At 42.0% G+C, this 21508-nt stretch overlaps 2 protein-coding genes across 5 annotated transcripts in view; both read left to right on the top strand.

The window, feature by feature from the left end:
• The first annotated feature begins 107 nt into the window (after positions 1-107).
• Positions 108-3107, top strand: LOC147253659 (coiled-coil domain-containing protein 127-like). 2 transcript variants are annotated; one of them, XM_086217331.1, is made up of 4 exons: positions 108-185; positions 1050-1181; positions 1303-1547; positions 1614-3107. In XM_086217331.1, the coding sequence occupies exons 2-4, from the start codon at positions 1058-1060 to the stop codon at positions 2052-2054; spliced, it is 810 nt and encodes a 269-aa protein (XP_086073457.1). In that variant the 5' UTR covers positions 108-185; positions 1050-1057; the 3' UTR covers positions 2055-3107. The 2 variants fall into 2 exon arrangements, with proteins under 2 accessions (XP_086073457.1, XP_086073458.1); XM_086217332.1 differs by having other exon boundaries at positions 110-185; positions 1053-1181.
• A 605-nt stretch (positions 3108-3712) lies between these two features.
• dnah5 (dynein, axonemal, heavy chain 5) overlaps positions 3713-21508 on the top strand; it is a 118451-nt gene continuing 100655 nt past the window's right edge. For 2 of the 3 annotated variants that reach the window (XM_086218914.1, XM_086218913.1), the window contains exon 1: positions 20450-20581. Coding sequence is in view for 1 of the 3 variants with exons in the window: in XM_086218915.1 (XP_086075041.1) it covers positions 3841-3930; positions 19748-19882; positions 20158-20242; positions 20418-20581 (474 nt within the window). In the remaining 2 variants the exon portion in view is untranslated. Of the gene's footprint in view, positions 3931-19747; positions 19883-20157; positions 20243-20417; positions 20582-21508 lie in introns of those variants that run through there. The other variant, XM_086218915.1, reaches the window with a different exon arrangement.

The following is a 21508-nucleotide window of genomic DNA, read 5'->3' as shown; positions in this document are numbered from 1 at the left end:
AATTATATAATTAAAAACCACCATATAACAACGCTATGGTGTTTAATTCAAGAAACGATAACTCTTTGATTATTACATTTTTACTCTGTACCCTCTTCGATAAAGATGGACTGCCAACGCGTAAAAATTGTATAATCTGTGTGTGAAGGAACAAATGTATAAGTGACCTAGACTTTTCCTTGAAGGTGAGATACAGCACCATATTTCTAACAGACATACATCGACTATGTCGGACTCATAAAGCTAGTATGCCCCGTGCTATGTTTGTTTGCAATATTGTGACGGGCGTGAACATGGAAGTTAAAATGTTAGCTATCATGCTAGCTTAAAGCTATCCTTGTTTATGGTTAGCTGAGCTGTCAAATCATTTCAAGTTGTTGTTACAATGTTTGGTAAATGCAAATAAAACTATGGACAATAAGCTTGAACATTGAATGTACAAACCTTTGTTTATTCCCACACACATATATGTCCAGGTATTTGAATATCCTTGAATCGTTAGTTTTTAAATGAGTACTGTCAGTTACATTATTGTTACCTTAATTGCAAAAGAAATATTAAAAATATAATTTGAAAGATCAAAAATCTTGAGGATTCTTATGTGTCATGAATACCTTGTCACAATTATGGTCCTTGATTGCAATTTGATTTCTAAGATTAAAGTCAGAATTCACAGCTATAGGAAATGCATTATTGACTTTTGTGTAAATTGTTTGTTATGAAAGCACCCTGATGACGTCAAAGGGTCCTGCAGTCTGCACATGGTTTCTGCTGCTGGAAGACAGCTTGTGTCTGATGGCAGTTCATCCCATGCTTATTTGAGTTTGCAATGCCATGGGCTGTCTGTCATAACATAATTTCAGGTCTACCCCTGGCCAGATTTTGCCATCTCAGACCCTCGACCTTCAGGCTCCAAACCTCCTTTGGCACAACATTTCAAACTAGGTCCCAGCAATGTAGACACCATATTTCATATTGGTTGAACTGATGAACATTTAAATGACTTTACGTGTGTGTGTGTGTGTGTGTGTGTGTGTGTGTGTGGACAGTAGCCTCCATGAACAACTTGAATGACCCTCCCAGATGGAACATTCAACCAGACCCCAGAGGAAGAGGGGCGGGTGATGGGAACCAATGGAACTATGCCCTGCTGGTCCCTATGCTGGGACTGGCTGCATTTCGTAAGTTACTCAAGGAGGGTGAGGAGTTTATCAGCAATCATTGAGTTATCTGATGCAGTTATGATGACATGTTTAAACTAGGATGAGCTTTTGTGAGCTTCTTTGCCTGTTACCTCTTTAGGTTGGATCTGGACCAGAGAGTCTCAGAGAGAGATTGAGAAGGTCAAGTCCCAGTATGCTCAGGATGTGTCCATAATAAAAAGTGAAATGGAGGCAAAGTACCAGGAGACCTTAACAGAGAGGCGCAGGGCAGCTGCTACACTGGAGCTGGAGCTAGAGAAGGAGAGACAAAGAGTCAAAGGGTACAAGCAAGCCCTGATCTCACAGAGCCAGCAGCTAATGGCGGAACGTAAACAACTACAGAAGGTAAAATACTGCTTCTCCCACTTCTGCCACTGTTCAGCTTTACTGTCTAACCTTCTTCTTTAAAAGGAACGTGAAAGCTTGGAGGAGGAGAAGCAAAGACAGATCAAGTCCGGGGCTGCCGGGACTGTACTACATCGGGCTCTGGAGCGAGAGAACGACTGGTTCAAGAGGGCCACCTCCACTTTGAAGGAGCTTGAGGGTCAGCTTGTTGAACGCCAAAATGCCTACTGTTCCATCACCCGACCTCGAGCACAGCGTTTGGAGATGGAGAGGAACATGCTGCTTAAAGTGGTAAAAGAACCCATCGGGGGAGAACTAGACCTAGAGTCTGACCTCAACGATATTTTTAAGAGAGATAACTATTGTGCAGACCTGCTGAACATGGACAAGAGGAAGAACGGAAGTCTCATGTGGGTTTATCTCAAGTACTGGCAACTGCAAGTCACAGTTCAGAAACACAAGAGAGCTGAAGAAGCAATTCTAGGTGGGAAGATTCAGCCAAAATGACAAAAGATGAAGACAAGATAGTATATTTTATTCTCTTTACAAGAATGTTGAAATTATGCGGATGAGGAATGGAATTTGCATGACATTTTTCTTAAGTCCGAATTTATTTTATTGGCCACACAATCGGGATGTTAATCTGTAAACACAAGTAGGAAGCTTCACAAGATAATGTTCAACAGCAACTGAAATTTCTCCAGTCTCAGAGTTTTGAGAGTGCTGTGATACAATATTCCCCCAACTCTGGACAATAAGAAAACAAACTGCACAACTATTAGTAAGCTGATAGCCAATCCGGATACTCAGTCGCTTGTTACATTAATTGAGTATGGATGTAATTTTTCCATTGAAGCTGCTAAAAGTTTTCGTCACAACACTTTTGACATTTTAAATGTGTGTGCCAGGTGTCTTTGCACTATCAGCTGCTGTGGTAATACAAGAGGTGTCTAAATGAATCACATATATCACCCTTTGCCGTGACGAACACTTCAAATATTTCAATTCAGGTACATTTTAGGTGTGAACTAAAAGAATAGATCAACTGAAGAGGTGGAAATCTGTATTTAAGTTTGTTTTTATAACAGTTTTTTTTTTTAATGGGATTGATTAAAATGAATTATCTTTTTTGCCAATCCTTGGTAATAGTGCGGGATGATTTGGTAAAACACATTATATTGCAATTATTGTCTACAATATTGCCATAGATGAATACGGTATCATGAGTTTACTTGCATGGTTATCAAGAGAAGTGCACCTAAAGAATTGGGCATTAATATTGTTGGGGTATATTCCAGGGACCTTTCTCTACCCACTCCTCTCTAATGCACTAAGGTTCTCAGTGAGTTTCCTGGATAAGGGAATAGTTATGTTCACATCTTTCCACGTTACTGCAGTTAGTCAACATGCACCTCCTTATTCAGTGTCTCTGCCTGTATTGAAAGGGTTAATCGAGTCTCTGCATCCTCTGATGTTTTTCTTTAAACAATAGCCTGTCGAATAAGTGCTTCATATAATGTACACATGTACAGAAACTAACCACTCCACAGTCCTAATAAATCTGGTTTAAAAACTTCAAGTCAGGGTTGTCCTGTATTTTTTGTAATGATACACATGTCTATACACGCCTGACTGATTGTAGCTTTTTCATGATCTTTCAGAAAAAAATGCATTCGAATATCTTGGCTATTATAACTTTGTGCATATGTCTCCCCAGATTAAATAACTCTTGAGGAATATGCAAATTAAGAATAAAATTGCAGACTCAGGATAGAATAGGGTTATTAAACCTGTAAAAGGTTTGTGGTTATGGTGGCATTTGTTTTAGTTTGAGACAATAGCAAGCAGAAGCATCCTCATCATCCTCATGTTCGCCCGTTAATCTCAGTCGATTAACGATGACAAGGTAAACAATGAATATCAACCACAAGCAGTCAGGGATAATTCAAGTTTAGCTTCCTGTCTGCAAGACTCCGCTGAGGGAGACACAAATATCCCATAAAACATAGGAACAATTTTGTGCGTAAGAACATTTCATGAATGCCGCCCAGTGTGGGCTAAATCTCAGTTTTCTCTTGGGAACAGCCCACCGCCCCCTGGCCACTTTCACAGCTGCCTCGTTACCATGGAAACCGCTAACAACAATCCCGATCACAGCTGGAGGAACGTTTTTACACCGAAACAAATCTCAGGAGACAACCGTCAACCCGTCTGAAGAACCGGTCCTCTGGAGCTCACATGTGGGAAGTTTTGGATTATCGGGGAATTTCTCTTGTACAGGAATCTCGGAGCCATGTCCTCCACGCCTCGGCCCGCGAAGGTTAGCTACAGGAGCCGAGCCAGCCAGCCCTCCGGCCCGGTGGAGGCCCGCAAGGAGATGCAGGTTAGCCACGACAATTCTGTATTTCAGTACTTTCATATATATATATATATATATATATATATATATATATGAAATAAAATGCAAATTATATATATATATATATATATATATATATATATATATAATTTGCATTTTATTTCAGACTCACTTAATAGTTAATGATTGCTAATCTATTACTATTTACAATAACACATTTCTGCTGCTCTCATTTATACAATACAAACATTGATTTACATAAACAAACTCTGATTTTCATGTATTCAGTGACTCATGTGTCTGGAAGATTTCAATAATTTCTCAGAACATTACCTTAGCCAGAGTTTTTGCTCGACTTTTTTTTATAATTAAACTAATATTAATGTTTAAATACTATTGGTAGTATTTCATTTAGCACAGGGAGCTGTGATTCACTCCCCCATCTCTGAGCTAAAAGGGGGAAAAGATGGACTTTATCTTCATCATTTGCAGCTCAAGAATCCCCTTTAGATAATAGTTTTGAGAACCACTTCACGATTAGACTCTCACAAGTGATTTAAACAGCCGTAACCCCTCTGTTCAGTGCTGTACTACCAACCTCAATCCACTAGATGGCAGCATGTTCACGTTTTAGTTTCTCATGTATTGATGAGTCCCAGAATGCAAACATTCTTCCTCCTTGTAGAGGTCAAGATCCGAGTCTCAGTAGTTCTGTGCTGATAACTCAGACTCCATCAATCCTCGACACTGATCACACGTGTGGCCTTGATTCAGTCATTTTGATTCAGACTGTGTTTATCCAGTTTCAACTGTTAAAAGGCAAGAACTTCAGGACAGTAGGATTGGAGCTGATCCCAGCTGACACTGGGCCAGGGGTTTACCCTGGACGGGTCACCAGTCCATCGTAGGGCCATCAAGATACTTGGACATAGTCACAGGGGGAAGTGAGAAATGAACCAGTGACCGGCCGCTCTACCTCTGAGCCATGATGCCGCCCAGCAGTAAAACTGTGATGTGAGAAGAAAAATAATAGTATAAGCATTTGTGTGTGGGAGGGAATTTAGAGAATTGTAGGAGGAATTTTAAGGATTTTAATGTGGTAATTGGAATTTGGTGTTTCTTTTGTCTGCACAATGTCAGAATTATGAGAGTATTTTGTATGCATAGTAGTGTTTGTAATTATGTATGTGTGGAGGGGGTCTTTGAAACATAAAACCACATGAAAATGTCCTCTATGTGCTCATAGAGAATTTTGCTTTTCTCACACACACTATACATTAAATACTTGAATGACTGGTGAAATGGTGAGAAAATAACAGTTTCATTTCTACTTTTATTTCATTTAAGAGGTCAGTATTACTATTTAAAAGCTGCTAGATTTTATAGGATTCTGTTATAACTAGATGTTGACAGTTGATTGGCATTGCTTTGTGCTTTTTTTTTTTTTTTTTTTTTTACATAACTCTTAATACAGAATTCTCCCAGAGAGCTGTCAGTGTCTGGAAAAAAGACCCACTGGAGCAAAGTTAAGACCCTTTTCTGTGAAGCCTTCGTGTTTGTCAGTAACATGGAAATGAAAGTCATCTTCTATGATGAATACAGTATGAATCTGCTTTTGATGGCATGTTGGATGACAAGATGAGGTTCCTTGTCCTCCACATGGGAGGGAGCAATTAGCACAGCTGCACTGAGTGGATGAATATTCTATTAGACTGCTTTAGCAGGATCTTCACTATGAGACAAAAAGACATAACTATTATATTGTTTAACATGTTTTTCCAATACTTCTCAGAATGTAATTTTAGTCAATACAGCGGTGTAAAACATACGGAAGCGCATTGCCTTCCCTGGATAAAAAACAAATTCAGACACCTTACCTCGTAATTACGAGAAAACATCTCTTAATGATGAGAGAAAATAACGTGCGGTCTGAAAGAAATCAGCGCGTTCTCGCGAGCCTACCCCACACACTTAGTATTACGTCGCCGTTTACGTAGGTCTTTCGTTGTAGCTCCTTTGACGCATACAGTCATGTATATACATGAGCAGTAGTACACCTGCTGATCCACCTGTGTCAGCACCATCTTCCAAAATTAGACACCTCATCTTGTAATTACGAGATGAGGTGTCTAATTTTTTTTTTTAGCCAGTGAATGCAATGCGCTTCCATTAAAACATAACAATTTCTTGGATTTCGATTTTTGTAACCATCCTTTGTGTGGTTAACAGTCCAATCCAATAAAAAAATCCGGTAATCCGGTATGTCTGTGTTAATAGTTTGCTCATATCTTGATGTATGCCTGATATACTGTATGTCAAAAGCAGGGAAGAAGGAGCGTGTACTCATTTTGGACTACAAGACTTTTCCCCATAGACTTACACTGTAAAGGATGCAGTTGATAAACACAATAAATTGTTTAGAGCATCAAGCAACCACAGCTGAATGAATTATTTCACTCCCACAATATAATACATTCGGCCTGATAACATTTGGAATGTCCAGGAGAGTTGCACACTTAAATTATTTGTCCACGTTCAGAGGATTAACTTGGGGTAACTTTCGCCACCGTTGCTTTCTAGCTACCAAAAATTTTTGGGCAAAATTTTTTTTCTGCATCATGCAACTCTTCTGAAATGATTTTTTTTTTAATTAAATATTTGGAAAGTCTTCAACAGCCAAAGATTAAATGAGTTATCAAGATTTGTTCACAAAAAGCTAACAAATAGAACCAATTTTGCCAGCGTAAGTCTTTATGTAATGGCCAATGGAATTCAGTATCCACGACAAGCCCCTTCTACGGAATACGTGAAAATAAATGTTGACAAATAACACTTTTCAATCAACAAGTACATAATAGAACCAAAAAAATCCAGTCTGTGTCGCTGTTTCTGCTCTGAGGACATTGAGTTTTTCAATATGAAAGCTGCTTGTTGAAGCTAACCTTGCTCCTGCCAGCGTGAGGGAGGGTCCTCTGGGACAACACCGGACCTTTCTCTACCTCGCTCCCTCTGTCTGTAGCTTTCTCTTTCAGATCTCACCACTTCATTTATAATTTAGAGTCATTCTCCTGTTTCATGGCCGCTATCATCTCGGCAGTTCAATATAGAAAATCAGCCATGGCATATTGAAAAATTGATGGCATAACTGCTTTTAAATGCAAAGCTTGGCAATCATTTCTTCAATATCAAGCAGTCGGTCCGATGCATGCGGGGAGGGTTGTGCTCTTCATCTGCAGGATGTCACACTAAAAGCTAATGGAACTTAATGCAAATTGGTGGGAAGAGTGTGTGTGTGTGTGTGTGTGTGTGTGTGTGTGTGTGTGTGTGTGTGTGTGTGTGTGTGAGAGAGAGAGAGAGAGAGAGAGAAATCTGTTTCCACAATGACTTTGTTGGTACTTGCCAGCCTTTTGAGGGAAAAGGACCTTCCCATAACATAAATCATTCCGTTTTAGGGTAAAGACTTGATTTAACATCAAGAAAAACAAGAAAGGTTCAGCGGTTAGGCTACATTTCCAGGGAATTAATGTAAGTCTGTGTATCATCTCTACGTGATGGAAACATGACTACGTGTGTGTGTCCCCAGGGTAAATGATTAAGGACTCTGCTAGGGCTGTAACTTCCATCCATTCATCAATTTTCTATACTGCTTATCTGTTAAGGGTCATGGTGGGGGGGCTGGAGCCTATCCCAGCTGACATTGGGCGAGAGGCGGGGTTCATCCTGGACGGGCTGCCAGTCTGTTGAAGGGCCATCAGGAGCAATTAGGGGCTCAGGATCTTGCTCAAGAATACTTGGACATGGTCACCAGGCAAAGTGAGGATTGAACCAGCGACCCTTCAGTTGCTAGATGGCCACTCTACCTATGAGCCATGCCGCCATATGGGCTGTAACTTTTCACTATCATATCATTAGGGAGGCATTGCCTTGCTAATCCATCGTCGTCTTCCACTTATTCCTTACTAGTAAGGGTCACGGGGGGGCTGGAGCCTATCCCAGCATCTACGGGCGAGAGGTGGGGTTCACCCTGGACAGGTTGCCAGTCCATCGCAGGGCCAACATAGAGAGACGAACAACCATTCACACTCACAGTCATACCTACAGTCAATTTAGAGAATCAATCAGCCTCGTCCGCAAATTGCATGTCTTTGGACGGTGGGAGGAAGCCGGAGTACCAGAGAGAACCCACGCAGGAACAGGGAGAACATGGAGACTCACACAGAAAGATCCTGTGCTGGAGCCGGGACTCAAACCCAAAACCCTCTTCCTGTGAGGCCACAGTACAAACCACTGCACCACCGTGCAGCCCTGCCTTGCTAATGGTGATGGCATTTTTGCTCATTAGTGGATTTTGTTTTTCTTACAGAACAAAAAAATATGTTTCCAAGTGAGCTCTTCCTCATGCAATCTTTGAATGAGCAAAAATTTCATCCATCCATCCATTTTCTTCCGCTTATTCCTGTTAAGGGTCGTGGGGGGGCTGGAGCCTATCCCAGAGGCTACGGGTGAGAGGCAGGGTTAACCCTGGACAGGTCACCAGTCCATCACAGGACCATCACATAGAGACAGACAACCATTCACACTCACAGTCATACCTACAGTCAATTTAGAGTATCAATCAGCCTCGTCCTCTCTTGATGTCTTTGGACGGTGGAGGAAGCTGGAGTACCAGAGAGAACCCACGCAGGAACAGGAGAACATGCAAACTCACACAGAAAGATCCCGTGCCCGAGCCGGGACTCAAACCCAAAACCCTCTTGCTGTGAGGCCACAGTACAAACCACTGCACCACCGTGCAGCCCTGCCTTGCTAATTGTGATGGCATTTTTGCTCATTAGTGGATTTTGTTTTTCTTACAGAACAAAGAAATATGTTTCCAAGTGAGCTCTTCCTCATGCAATCTTTGAATGAGCAAAAATTTCATCCATCCATCCATTTTCTTCCGCTTATCCCGATTAAGGGTCGCGGGGGGGCTGGAGCCTATCCCAGGCGTGGTACACCCTGGACAGGTCGCCAGTCCATTACAGGGCCAACACATAGAGACATACAACCATTCCCACTCACAGTCACACCTACGGTCAGTTTAGTTTCTCTTTATGTCCCTGACAGGATTTTCAGTGGAAGTTGTAGGAATCTCGTGTCCAGCACTTAAACATGTGAAGTGAAATCTACAGCAAACCATTACAGTATTTGTGTTTTTTAGTCCTGCTTGAATAGTTTTTCAAATTAAAATTATTACTGTACATGTGAAGTGTGACGAGCTTGGAAAGTCAACTGCTGTTTCAACTATGACCTGTAACATAATACCACAAATTCAATCCCTACACACTTCTACTCCACTGGTGGAACAGAATATAATGTATGTTAATGTGAATTGTCAGCGCTAAATTCTTACCAGTCTGATGTGGTTGCTTTTTTGCATGTTAATGTGTGTCTGACACTGTTGCCCACTCACACTGTATTCAAATGCATCCTCCCCCACCCCCAATTGTTGTGATGGACTTGTAAGATGAGAGCAGCTCTATGACAATTACCTCTCTGACAGGTGGTCATCCTACACCACATTATCTAGCCAGCAGTCACTCTGATCATTTCAGGACACTCACCTTTCTCACATGGCTAATAAGACAGTAACTTGCTCACATACTGTAGCAAAGCCACTTGTTCTCTGTCTTTTCTTCTTTGTTGGAAGCTGCAATTCTCTAATTTCATGAAGAGCAAAGCCAATTAAGAAGGTGGAATGACTTGAGCAGATGTGTCAGCGTGAAAGGCCGAGGACGACGATGCTGCATTTTAAACCAGACTATCAAAACAAGGTAAGGTGACACAAGAGTTCTGGAGTTACAGACTGCTTGGCTCCTTAACTGTCTACTTTGGCCCAATGCAATTCATCATTAATGTAGCAGGGTCCAGTAAACGGCTCGTATAAAATTCAGCTAGCAGAGACACTCAACAGGGAAAAGTACAAGTGGTGGGAACACCAGTGTGACCTTGATCTGCAAGGATATTTGAAATAGTTGTAGTTTCATTCCTGCGTATGACCGCAAGGTTTCATCATCTCTGAGCTACTAGCTAAAAAAGGAATGGAAAGCAGGTCCTCATGTTTCAGGGGTTAATTGATCAAATATCATCAAAGTATCCATGATACATTTCATTCAGCTATTTAGCATTTTGGAACAACTTAGTAAATTTACATCTTGATTTTACTTAGTGAAGCAAATCTGAAAAACATGACTAAAATTAAAGTGTGATTTTACAGTGTTTGCATCGTCTACGGTCGCTGACGTCACTGTGAGTGAATATTTAGCTCTTTTTTCATAGCGCAAATGAGATCACACAGCAGGAGGGAGTTGGAGGGAACTGTGTGGGAAAAGTTATATAAAGCTCTTTGTGGCTGCAGACTGAGCGAGCTGCACAAAGACCCGGTTGCCTCACATGATGTCAGTGTTCAGTTAGTTTTAGTTCTTTGAGAGTTTGAAAATGGAAACAAACCTGAGGATGTGGAGGTAAAGATACAGTTTGCAGTATGACAATGTCATAGTCCAAGTTTGTAGTCCAAGTGGCATGTTTTGTTTCCTCTAGCGTGTTCTTGGTTGTTACAGTGGAACAGATTGTTGCTCTATAATTTAACCTCACCCAGCATTACCCCAGGGTGACCCATCAAGGTATTTGTGGACTTGATCAAGGTAAACCTTTTAATTTGCCCTTCTTGCCATCCATCATTAAAAACTGAGATTCTGAAGATCAAATCTGCGTGAACCATTTCAAGATAGTTATTACAGCATGTACAGTGAGCACATTTATCTGATAATTAGCAAAAAATAAGCTAATTATGCCAATCTGCAGCAAGGCTAAATATTTAAAGCAGTGGTCATCCGTGGTCTTCTTACATTGTAAGAGTTCCAGAAAAGATCAAGATCGATTCAGACATGTAGTCCAAATATTCATACATGCCCACAGTCTCATTAAATAATTAGCATCATAATAAGACATTTTGACATCCTGATTGGATGTAAAAATGTAAGGGGAAAACAACTTAAACAGCAGTGGCATTCTGAATAGAAAAGAGGGAGGCCCCTGGTATGTGACAAAGATCCATATAATTTATATATGGCATACATTTGCAAAGGCATGTGAGATACATGTATTTTTTATAATATATTTATTGATATATTTTATAAATCTGAAACAGAAAAGGAAAGACTTTATGTTTTTGGCCCCATTGTGTGTCCCAGCTACGCTCTCCTAGCTCTATTCATCACCAGGCACCTCTTTTAAAATAAATATTTAAGAGAGAATAAAACTATTGTCTGCTTTCAAACTTCTACCACTCAGTGCCAGTAGCACTCCAATTGTTCAGGAGCAGTTTTCAGTTCACTTTTGGTGTTCCTTTCACTGGAGCAAATTTGACCTGAGACTTGAGAGGTTCTGTTCATAAGCACAAAGAACGTAAGAAAATTGACAAAAGTGTGCATGTACACGTGGTGGTCAGGTGTGTATATGTGTGCACAGAGGCTTGTATATTGTTTGTGTTGTTGGTTTTGGAATTGTTATGGCTGGCTGTGAAACCCCACACGCTGGAGACACGAGTGGCCATTAAACATAGAGCCAGCCTCACCCCAGCTCAGCTGTCTGGACAGTCGCCACGGTCGACAAAATGGTGTGTGAGAGTTGAGGGATAGCAGGTTATGGAGGCCATATAGGAGGGTTGACTGTGAGACACACGGTGATCCGTCATGTCTCTGATATTCAGGAAGCCGCTCTGGAAACAAAGTGTTTCCAGGGTGATCCAGGTAAGAGAACTCCTGCAGCTTTGTTATTGTTTTTGCTGTGGTATCATTTTAGGTTTGTCTCCCATTTGAGTTCACCCATACATATAATTCTCCTGCATTATGCTAAGTAGTGACACCAGTGGGCCTTTTTCATTCATTGCAATTTGCAATTAGGCAGACAAAACTAGCTGAATAACTTTATCCAAATGTTGACTTTTCTGATATGTGCTGTTTCTATTCCCCCAGACGATTTGGACTTTTCAGCAGGGTACTGAAGGCATTTTAAATTGCTTTTCTTTTAAAATATAAGATGAGTTGTCAGTCTATATTTGTGCTGAAATGTCTTGCTGCACACTGTTTGTTTATGACGGTGGTTGTCAGTCTCATCATGGCATACGTCAGTGTGAGGCTGTGTTTGCCTGTTAATGCTGCAGGTTATGTTACACAGCCCTGCCAGTGCTGTCCTCTCTGTCTGTTGAATGGAAATAACCAAAGGTGGATGCTTGTTTCTCATTCCTGGAATGTGGAAATGTTGCTCACTGTATTTTGGTTTATAATTCGGTGATGAGTTAGCCTATGTGTCTTACTAATGCTCACTGCAGTGCAAAGTGTGAAACAGCTGATAGCCCAGCAACTGTTGCCTTGGCATGCTATTTCAATTGTTTACCTGTAATTGGAATGTGTGTGTGTGTGTGTGTGAATAATCTCTGAATAATCTGGTTGGTGCTGCCTAACATCTGCATCCTCCCTGCACTTTATTTTATATATATATGTGTGTGTGTGTTTGTGTTTATATATACGTGTATATGTATGTATGTATGTGTGTGTGTATATATATATGTTTGTGTTTATATATACGTGTATATGTATGTGTATATGTATGTATAAACATATATACCGTAATGCACATCTATATTGGAACACGTGGAATCTGATTTTGGCTCCTCTACCTGCGTTGCGGTAAGCGTGTAACCTCACTTCTTGCTTGTTGCTGAACGTGGTGCTTTGCTTCGTTGCGCTAGCTACAGTGTGATCATCCCTGCTAGTTACTTATTTCGCTGACTAATTACCTGGCAAAACTACATACCTAATTTTTTTATTTGGCTTAAGTTTAAAAGACCATCTGTCTTTTAGCGACAGTGTTTCTTTCTTGTCCACTCTCCACTCTAAGCTAGCGATGGCTCCTTGCTCTCCTCTCTTCTGCTCAGTGTGCCACATGTTCAGTTACTCCTCGGCCTCCTTTAGTGATACTGATACCTGCGTTAAATGTAGTTAGTTTTAGCGTTGGAGACAGGGCTTAGCGAGGTTGAATCGGACCTGCGGCGGCCCCGCACCGATAGATCCAAACAATTAGCCGCTACCTCTGTTAGCTGGTGCGGACCGCTTCAGCTTAGCCCCGACTCGCGCTCCCCCTGCAGTTCGGGAGTTGCCGGGAAACCAGCGCGGCTGGGTGTCTGTCTGAAGGAAGCGTAGTCCGAAGCAGAAGCCTGCTGTCAGTGACCAACCACCGCTTCACGTTTCCAATAGGTTCTCCCCCCTCGGCAACACACCCGCCGAGAAAACAATTCTGGTAATTGAAAGTTCCATTCTGAGAAACGTGAAATTAGTGACACCGGCGACCACTGTCAAGTGTATTCCAGGGGCCAGAGCGGGCGTCGTCGAGTTAACCAAGTGGGCTTCATAGGTAATTGGAAAAATTTCTGGGGGAGACCTGGTCTGATTAGGAGAGACGGCATTCATCCCGCATTGGACAGAGCTGCTCTTATTTCTAGAAATATGGCCCAGTTTATAATGGAAACAAAACCCTGACAACCCAGGGTTCAGACCAGGAGGCAGAGCTGCCTTCTTACTCGCTTCTCTGGCGTCAGAGAAGACAGAGCCTGGGCAGTTAGCCACCCACAACCCCATAGACATCGTGCCTGTCCCCCGATCACGTCAGTTTATTCACTCCAATTCTATTTATAGAGGAGTGATCAGAAAAACCTAATCAAATTTAACACACTCACTAAATTAACTCAAAAGAATAACAAAATTAGATGTGGACTATTCATATAAGATCTCTGATGCCAAAAACTGAATTAGTGAATTAATTAATGTCTGACAATTGTATTGACCTGCTCTGTCTCTCTGAAACCTGGCTAGTGATGATGAGTATGTTAGTCTGAATCAATCCACTCCTCCCAGTCACTTAAACACTCATATCCCTCGAGGCTCTGGCCCCGGGGGTGGAGTTGCTGCCATTTTTGACAAAAGTTTAGTAGTAAATCCCAAACCCAAAGTTTCAATTCATTTGAAAGCCTGATTCTCAGTTTGTCTCATCCAGCCTGGAAAACTCTACAGCCACTCTTATTTATTATTGTGTACCGCCCTCCTGGTCCTTACTCTTAATTCTTCTCTGAATTCTCAAGAGTTTATATCCAGTTTAGTTCTCAATACAGATAAAGTCATTATTGTTGGTGACTTCTCTATTCATGTGGATGTTGATGACAACAGTCTGGGTGCTGCATTTCTCTCTCTTCTAGACTCAATAGGTTTCCATCAGTCTGTACATGAACCCTCTCACTGTCACAACCACACCCTCAACCTTGTCTTGATATCTGACCATCAATTCATCACTTTTGAATTTGTACAAATCGACTACACTCCACTGAGCAACACTCCAGTTTCCAGATGTTTGTCGTGATTCCACTGGCGCTAAATGCAGCGTCATGTCCCATTATCACAGAAGATGCTGTTGTTAACCTTAGTGCCTCCCAAATGGATCATTTTATCGATAGTGCAGCAGGCACCTTAACAACAACTTTGGACTCAGTTGCCCCACTAAAATACCTAGGAGATCTCTTTGATCGGGATGTGTCCTTTAACTCCCAGATTAATCAAATTTCTATGGCCGCGTTCTTTCATTTACGTAATATTGCTAAGATCAGGCACATCCTGTCTCAAAAAGATGCAGAAAAACTAGTCCATGCTTTTGTCACTTCCAGGCTGGATTACTACAATTCCCTCCTATCAGGCTGCACCAGTAGGTCCCTAAAGACTCTCCAGCTGGTCCAAAATGCTGCTGCCCACGTGTTGACGAGAACTAGTAGAAGAGACCATGTCTCTCATGTACTGGCTTCTCTGCATTGGCTCCCTGTCAAATTCAGAATGTATATCTGTCTTCCTCCATTATCTGTTTTTGTCTCTACCCTGCTCTCCTGCTGTCTTTCCCCCCCAACTGGTCAAAGCAGAAGGTCGTCCCCATTGAGCCTGGGTCTGCTCGACGTTCCTGCCTGTTAAAAGGAAGGTTTTCATGGCCGCTGTTGCAGGATGTGCTCGCTGATGGAGAATTGTTGGGTGTAAATTCATTGAAGGAGTGTGGTGCTGGACCTGCTCTACTTGGAAAGTGTCATGAGATAACTTTTGTTGTGATTTGGAGCTATATAAATAAAATTGACTTGACTTGATCTGACATATGACACACAGATAGATCTATGGATAGATAGGTAGATATGTGTATATATATCCCTGAGAATTAGTCTAAATAATTCTCATTTTGGCCCTGATGAGCATTTTTACTTTTTTTACATTCTGAGCATTTTTTTCCTAATTAATCAGTATCAGGAATCCTTTATTAATCCATCCATCCATCCATCCATCCATCGTCATCTTCCGCTTATTCCTACACATTAAGGGTCGCGGGGGGGGGGGGGGCTGGAGCCTATCCCAGCAGATTTCGAGCGAGAGGCTGGGTTCACCCTGGACAGGTCACCAGTCCATCACAGGACCAACACAAAGAGACAGACAACCATTCACACTCACAGTCACACCTACGGTCAATTTAGAGTATCAATCAGCCTCGTCCCCAATTGTATGTTTTTGGACTGTGGGAGGAAGCTGGAGTACCAGAGAGAACCCACACAGACACGGGGAGAACATGGAGACTCACACAGAAAGATCCCGTGCCCGAGCCGGGACTCGAACCCGGAACCTTCTTGCTGTGAGGCCACAGTGCTGACCACTGCACCACCGTGCAGCCCCCTTTATTAATCCCTTGCGGGAAATGGTTGGATTGCAGTGCTCCATTTGACAGTAAAAAGCAATATATGATAAAGAAAAAAATAGAAAATCAAGAATATAAGGAGGTATCTTTTGTACATATTTACATTTGTACACTGAACAGGATATTTGTATTGCACGATTTAACCGAGAAAAACAACTTTATAGGATTGGCTGCATCTTAGAGGGAGGAGTTAAACAGTTTGATAGCCACTGGTAGGAATGATTTCCTACGGTGCTCAGTGGTGCAAACATGGGGGTATGAGTCTCTGGCTGAAAGTACTTTTACTGCTGGCCAGCATGTGATAGAGAGGGTGTGAAGTGTTGTCCAAAATGGTCCTAATCTTGGACAACATTCTCCTCCCTGACACTGCTGTCAGAGAGTCCAGTTCCCCTCCTACAACATGGCTGGCTTTGCAGATAAGTTTATTAAGACTGTCAGCGTCCCTCACCTTTAGTCTGCTGCCCCAGCACACAACAGCATAGAGGATGGTGCTGGCCACCACAGACTCAAAAAATATCCTCAGCATTGACCGACAGATGTTGAAGGACCTCAGCCGCCTCCGAAAATAGAGGTGACTTTGACCCTTCTTATAGAGGGCGTTTGTGTTTTGTCCAGTCCAGTTTATTGCCCATTATAGGCAAACATTAAAAAAAGAACTAAATATAACTTATGGAGGATTTCAGGCCATAGTAACAACAGGGCCCAGCAACGTTTTTAGTCTGCCTTGCACATTTTTTTACAGAACCACTGAATGTGATCTTTTACATTTGTGCAGAAGCAGTGTTTACTGCTGCCCTTGTAACACTCTAATTACAATGTAAGCAAACACATCAGTCCAGTGGCAAGGCCCGATTAATTGTGTTTTTTAGTGCGTTCATTTTTATGTCTGTAATTATTGATAGGTAAGGAAATCTCTTGCACACTCTCACACTTGCATTTAGTAATGATGTTATAAGTTTCTTGAACTTCATCACACTGCTCTCTGTGCCTTGCTGCACATGTAAGCATCAATCGGTAGAGGTGAAGGAGTACAAGATTCACAGGCATGTGACCAAAATGTCATATCCTACTCCTGCACCTCAGGTGTGACAGTGTGTGAGAGTTTGTCAATGCCTGAAAAGTCTCCTCCTACACATGTGACTTCAGGTGCTGGGGTGCAAAAGCACCAACCCTGTAATTGATTAATAGAATTGAATCGGTTATTTTTTTTCAACCCTTCTTGTTAGAGGGACCCTTAGATAGACCACAAAACCTTTTGGCACCTCAAGAAATGACCCCAGATTGACAACCACTGCTTTTAAGAATTATTTGTATGAATAGTTGGGTTTTGCTGCCCTCTCTGGTGGAAAGTTGCTTCACCTGTAAACGTCAGTCAGCAGAGCTGAGGGAATACAAGATTGTCATTCATGTGATGAGTTCATCTTGAAAAAAGATGATGTGACTCATTGGGTTCTGTGGTCAATTAAAAAAAAAGTAAACTGTTTTTGGAAGGAGAATAAAAACCTGCAACAGAATGTTTCTCAGTCAAATATGAAGGTTACTATATTTGTTCTTTTTTCTCCCTCTTCTTCTTTTGTTCCTGAAGTGCAGGTGCTGTGGTTTTGTTCTCATACTTGCCTGAGTCAAGGTCCACGCACCTGGATCACTGATATCACTACAAAGTCTGTCTACACTGAGGATATAAAGACAGGGGTCAGATGTGATCTGGCTGGCTGAGCTGTGCGTAGGTACAAGCCTGTAATTGTGCAGCACTTAGCAACCATCCTGACCACCTGACAGGGTGACCTGTGTTATTCTGTTCCTGAGAGCAGATTGTTGCTGCTGGGCAAATGTTGAAAAGATATAGAGGGGGGTCACACACTCTGATGCATTAGTTCATTATACTCACCATTGTTTCAGCAGTGCTTCAGGTTGAATTTTGCCAGCCAGCGCCTCAATGACCATGCAGGTGTTGGAATCTCTTTGATACACACTTGGTAAATTTTACCATGCTGTACTGCTTTTTTTTTTAACAAAAAAAAAAGTGAGGCACCTAAGAACTGAGTTAGTCTTGTTTCTCTGTGCAAGCCTGCATGTATGTAAGTCTGCTATTAGGCTAATGTTGTTGTTTTTAACTATGTCGACACTCACTGTTTACGTGGTTGCATTCTGTCCAAACTTCTTGGCATCTGTTAGAAACCCAGGCCCTAATTAACAAGAATGAATATGTGCCTCTTGACCACCCTGACAGCTAATTATTGTCTAACTGCTCTTTGTGTCCAAGTCCAGTCCAAGTGCTCTGACTCCCATAAAGTTTTTTCTTTTTTATCTCTCTTTTAATTTCCCTCCTTCTCTTTCCCTCTCATCACCTCCTTTTTTTAATTTCTTGCACACTTTACAGCAGAATAATTCTGTCTTCCTTTCCAGCCGTGTCTGTGCTGGTCTCTCTGTCTATGAACAGTATAATGCTAAAACCTCCAGGTCAGGTGTCATGTAAATTGGGTGAGGGGTGGTGTATGGACCAACATACCAAAACCATTTTTTTACATTTTACACTGGTCTTAAGAGGGTCTATCTGTGTCTATCTATCTTATCTCTCAGTTCTCTATGTCCCTTATTTTCATGTTTTTTTTCATGTGTTATTCAGCTTCCCTCACTTCATTAATGCTTCATGTCACTTCTGGATTCTGTGTCTCAAAATCTGCCTCCCGGCTGATTCAAACTGCAATCTGAGGTGCTCACATAGGAAACAGCACCAGGTTTGCACCACTGTTTTCTACAGACTTAGTCACTTTAGCCATCCATCCTTCCGCTTATTCCTGTTGAGGGTCACGGGGGTGCTGAAGTCTATCCCAGCGTCTATGGGCGAGAGGCGGGGTTCGCCCTGGACAGGTCGCCAGTCCATCACAGGGCCAACACATACGGACAAACAACCATTCACACTCACAGTCACACCTACGGTCAGTTTAGAGTATCAATCAGCCTCGTCCCCTCTTGATGTCTTTGGACGGTGGGAAGAAGCTGGAGTACCAGAGAGAACCCACACAGGAACAGGGAGAACATGCAGACACACACAGAAAGACCCCCTGATGGAGCCGGGGCTCAAATCCGGAACCTTCTTGCTGTGAGGTGACAGTGCTGACCACTGCACCACCGTGCAGCCGAGTCACTTTATTATTTTGGCAAAAAAAGTCAGTTTTTAATCTTAGTTGTCAGTTATTGTCTGAACATACCAGATGTCTCCTGCTTTCTTTGTGATGCAGCTTTTCACAGTTGTCCTGACTAAAGTCGTGCTGGGACAAAAAGTCTTCCTGTCAAGCCCTGTTTACATTCCAGACAGACTAAAGGGTAAATGAGAGAATCTGAATGCACCCCACAGCTGGCCCACCATGCAACACCAGGTTATATGTAATTTATTAGCTGATGTTGTTCCTGTGTTACTAAGCAGCAGAACTTGGCAACCCATTGTGTCTGAATTTACTGTCACATCCCTCTAAACACACTTCACGGCCTGTTGTAGAACAGCAGGGTTGATCTTCAGTCAATCCAACCAGATTTGGGTACAAGCTCTAAAGTAGTAGGATGGAAATGAAGACGTACATTTGAAAGTTCTTCATGCTCCCTTGAATGCTCAGGAGTGTTTGTTGTTATTATAAATGTTATACTGCTGCCAAAACACTGCTGAAGCCTGTTCCAGCTGTCACCGGGTGAGAGGTGATCCACCCTTGACATGTTGCTAGTCCGTTGCAGGACTGGAATGAAACCTTCACTCCTGTATTTCTGTTCACATTCAGCAAAGTGCTCCCCTTCCCTTTTTTTTGTGGCCATGGGTCCAAACACAAGGGCCTGCACTCTAAACAGAGAGGGGCTTTGTGGCATAATCTTACCTGCTTGCGAAGGTGCATCATGAAGGAAAGAAGTCAGAGGAGTCAAAATCCCAAGGAACAAAATGTAATGGGGGGGGGGGGGTAAAGCTAACTACCTTGTCTTTATCTTCTGGCAATATATATATTTTTTTGACAATTCTCTTTACCTTGATTTTTTTGTTTAGCAAAAGTTAAAGGAGGAGCGAGAAGCTAAAAGAGCCCAGCTGGATGGCAGACATGACTACATCCTCAGTATTGTGGCATCTTGTCTGGGACTGGAGAAAGCTGATGTGGAAGATGCCGTACTGGAGGGGAACCAGGTACTTGAAAGAAATGACTGCACAATGACCAGCCTTTATGAAACCTTTTTATGAGTTTGCATCCTTCTCCGTAAGTACTGCCGGACACTCTTTTGAGTGTCGAGTATTTGATTCAGTCAGATTGATTATTTCAGATTATCGGTTACTTAGACTGAACACAGCTTGCATATATTTGTCACCATTTTATGACCCTATAAGACATGTTAGACTGGTTTCTTCTTTATGTGCTAAATGAATGAAGACTGTACTGACAATGTTCTTCTTAACTTTATCAGATTGAACGCATGGAGCAGTTTTTTGTGGCTGAGGGGCTTCGACACCTCATGTTTTACTGTCAAGAAATGGAGCAACTAGAAGCAGGTAAAAAGTTTTATTTTCCTCTACTGTTTGTGTAGATGCTACTTAATTGTTTGCAAGATATTGTTTTCCCTATTTGAAGTTGTCTCCATGGTGTAATCCTCCATTCGAGCTGAGATAGCAGAGAGAAGCCAAAATTGTGCTGTTTTTAACATCTTATCCTTTGTTCTAGCAGCAGCAGCAGCAGCCTCGACAGCCTTCCAGCTTACTGCTCAGCATCCTGGAGGTGTAAAGTGTAAAGTGTTTGTGACAGACGGGAAGGATGTGGCCCTTACCGGAGTGTGTGTCTTTTTCACCAGAGCCAACAGTTCTAAAGCTATCACCTCTGAGAACATACACAGAGTGAGTCCCTTTGTACCAGTATAAGGAAATGTAGAAGTCATGACTTTGAGGGTTATTGTGGTCTGACTGTGCAGTTGTCTCACTGATGGTTGCCATGGTTACACCACAGCTATCAGGAGCTGCATAATGTTTCCAATTTTCATCCAATCATACCGCACAATGGGTACATGTTAGAATGGATTATATGCATTAGAAATAACCCTTTATAAAACTTCTTGTATCTTAGGTAGGGAAGAAATAGCAGTCTTTCATTTTAAAAGAGATGGGAGATTTGATTGACAGGCAAGTACAGTTTGTGAGGACAAAGAACATTGGATTCCTTTTCCTTTGGAGGCGATTACTCTTTCAACCCATCGATGTGATAAACAGTTTGCTTTAAGTAAGACACCGCTCCAGGAGGACTGGCAGTAGGACCACAGGTCATCCTGGATATCGATTTCTACTGATCACCTGCTGTCAGCAGGAAAACTGATCACCACCATTGAGAACAAGGAATGCTTACTCACTGACACTCAGAGTTAGAGGGGAAGGAGGGACATCTTTGCTGTGTTCTAGATGGCTATGAGCCACGTAAAACCATCTGCCCTGCAGTGCTGATGTCACTGGTGGTCAGAAGTTACAACAGCACATCTGTGCATCTGATTGAGGAAACACACCAGCAAATTAATACATCCGTGTCTTTTCCCACTTTTCTTCAGACACTTTGGAAAAAAATCATGAAGTCAAGTACAAGAGTAGGACAGTTTATAAGAACTGCATTGTCCTTACTGTTAATATGAAGTAGGGTTGAAAAAATATGGGGGACACTGCCCAATATCACCCAGTACAGTTTAACACCAGCACAAATTACCGCCTTCAGAATGATGATCTGCTTCTTACGGGCCATGTTGAGTTTTTCCCTTCATGAACAGTCACCAGCTGCCGCTG

Source organism: Aulostomus chinensis, chromosome 11 (assembly GCF_037954235.1).
Source record: "Aulostomus chinensis isolate RoL2024-O1b breed Wild chromosome 11, RoL_Achi_v1.0, whole genome shotgun sequence".
In the NCBI taxonomy this organism is placed as follows: domain Eukaryota; kingdom Metazoa; phylum Chordata; class Actinopteri; order Syngnathiformes; family Aulostomidae; genus Aulostomus; species Aulostomus chinensis.
Note: the sequence above shows the minus strand (reverse complement) of the source record. Positions and strands in the feature narration are given on the sequence as shown.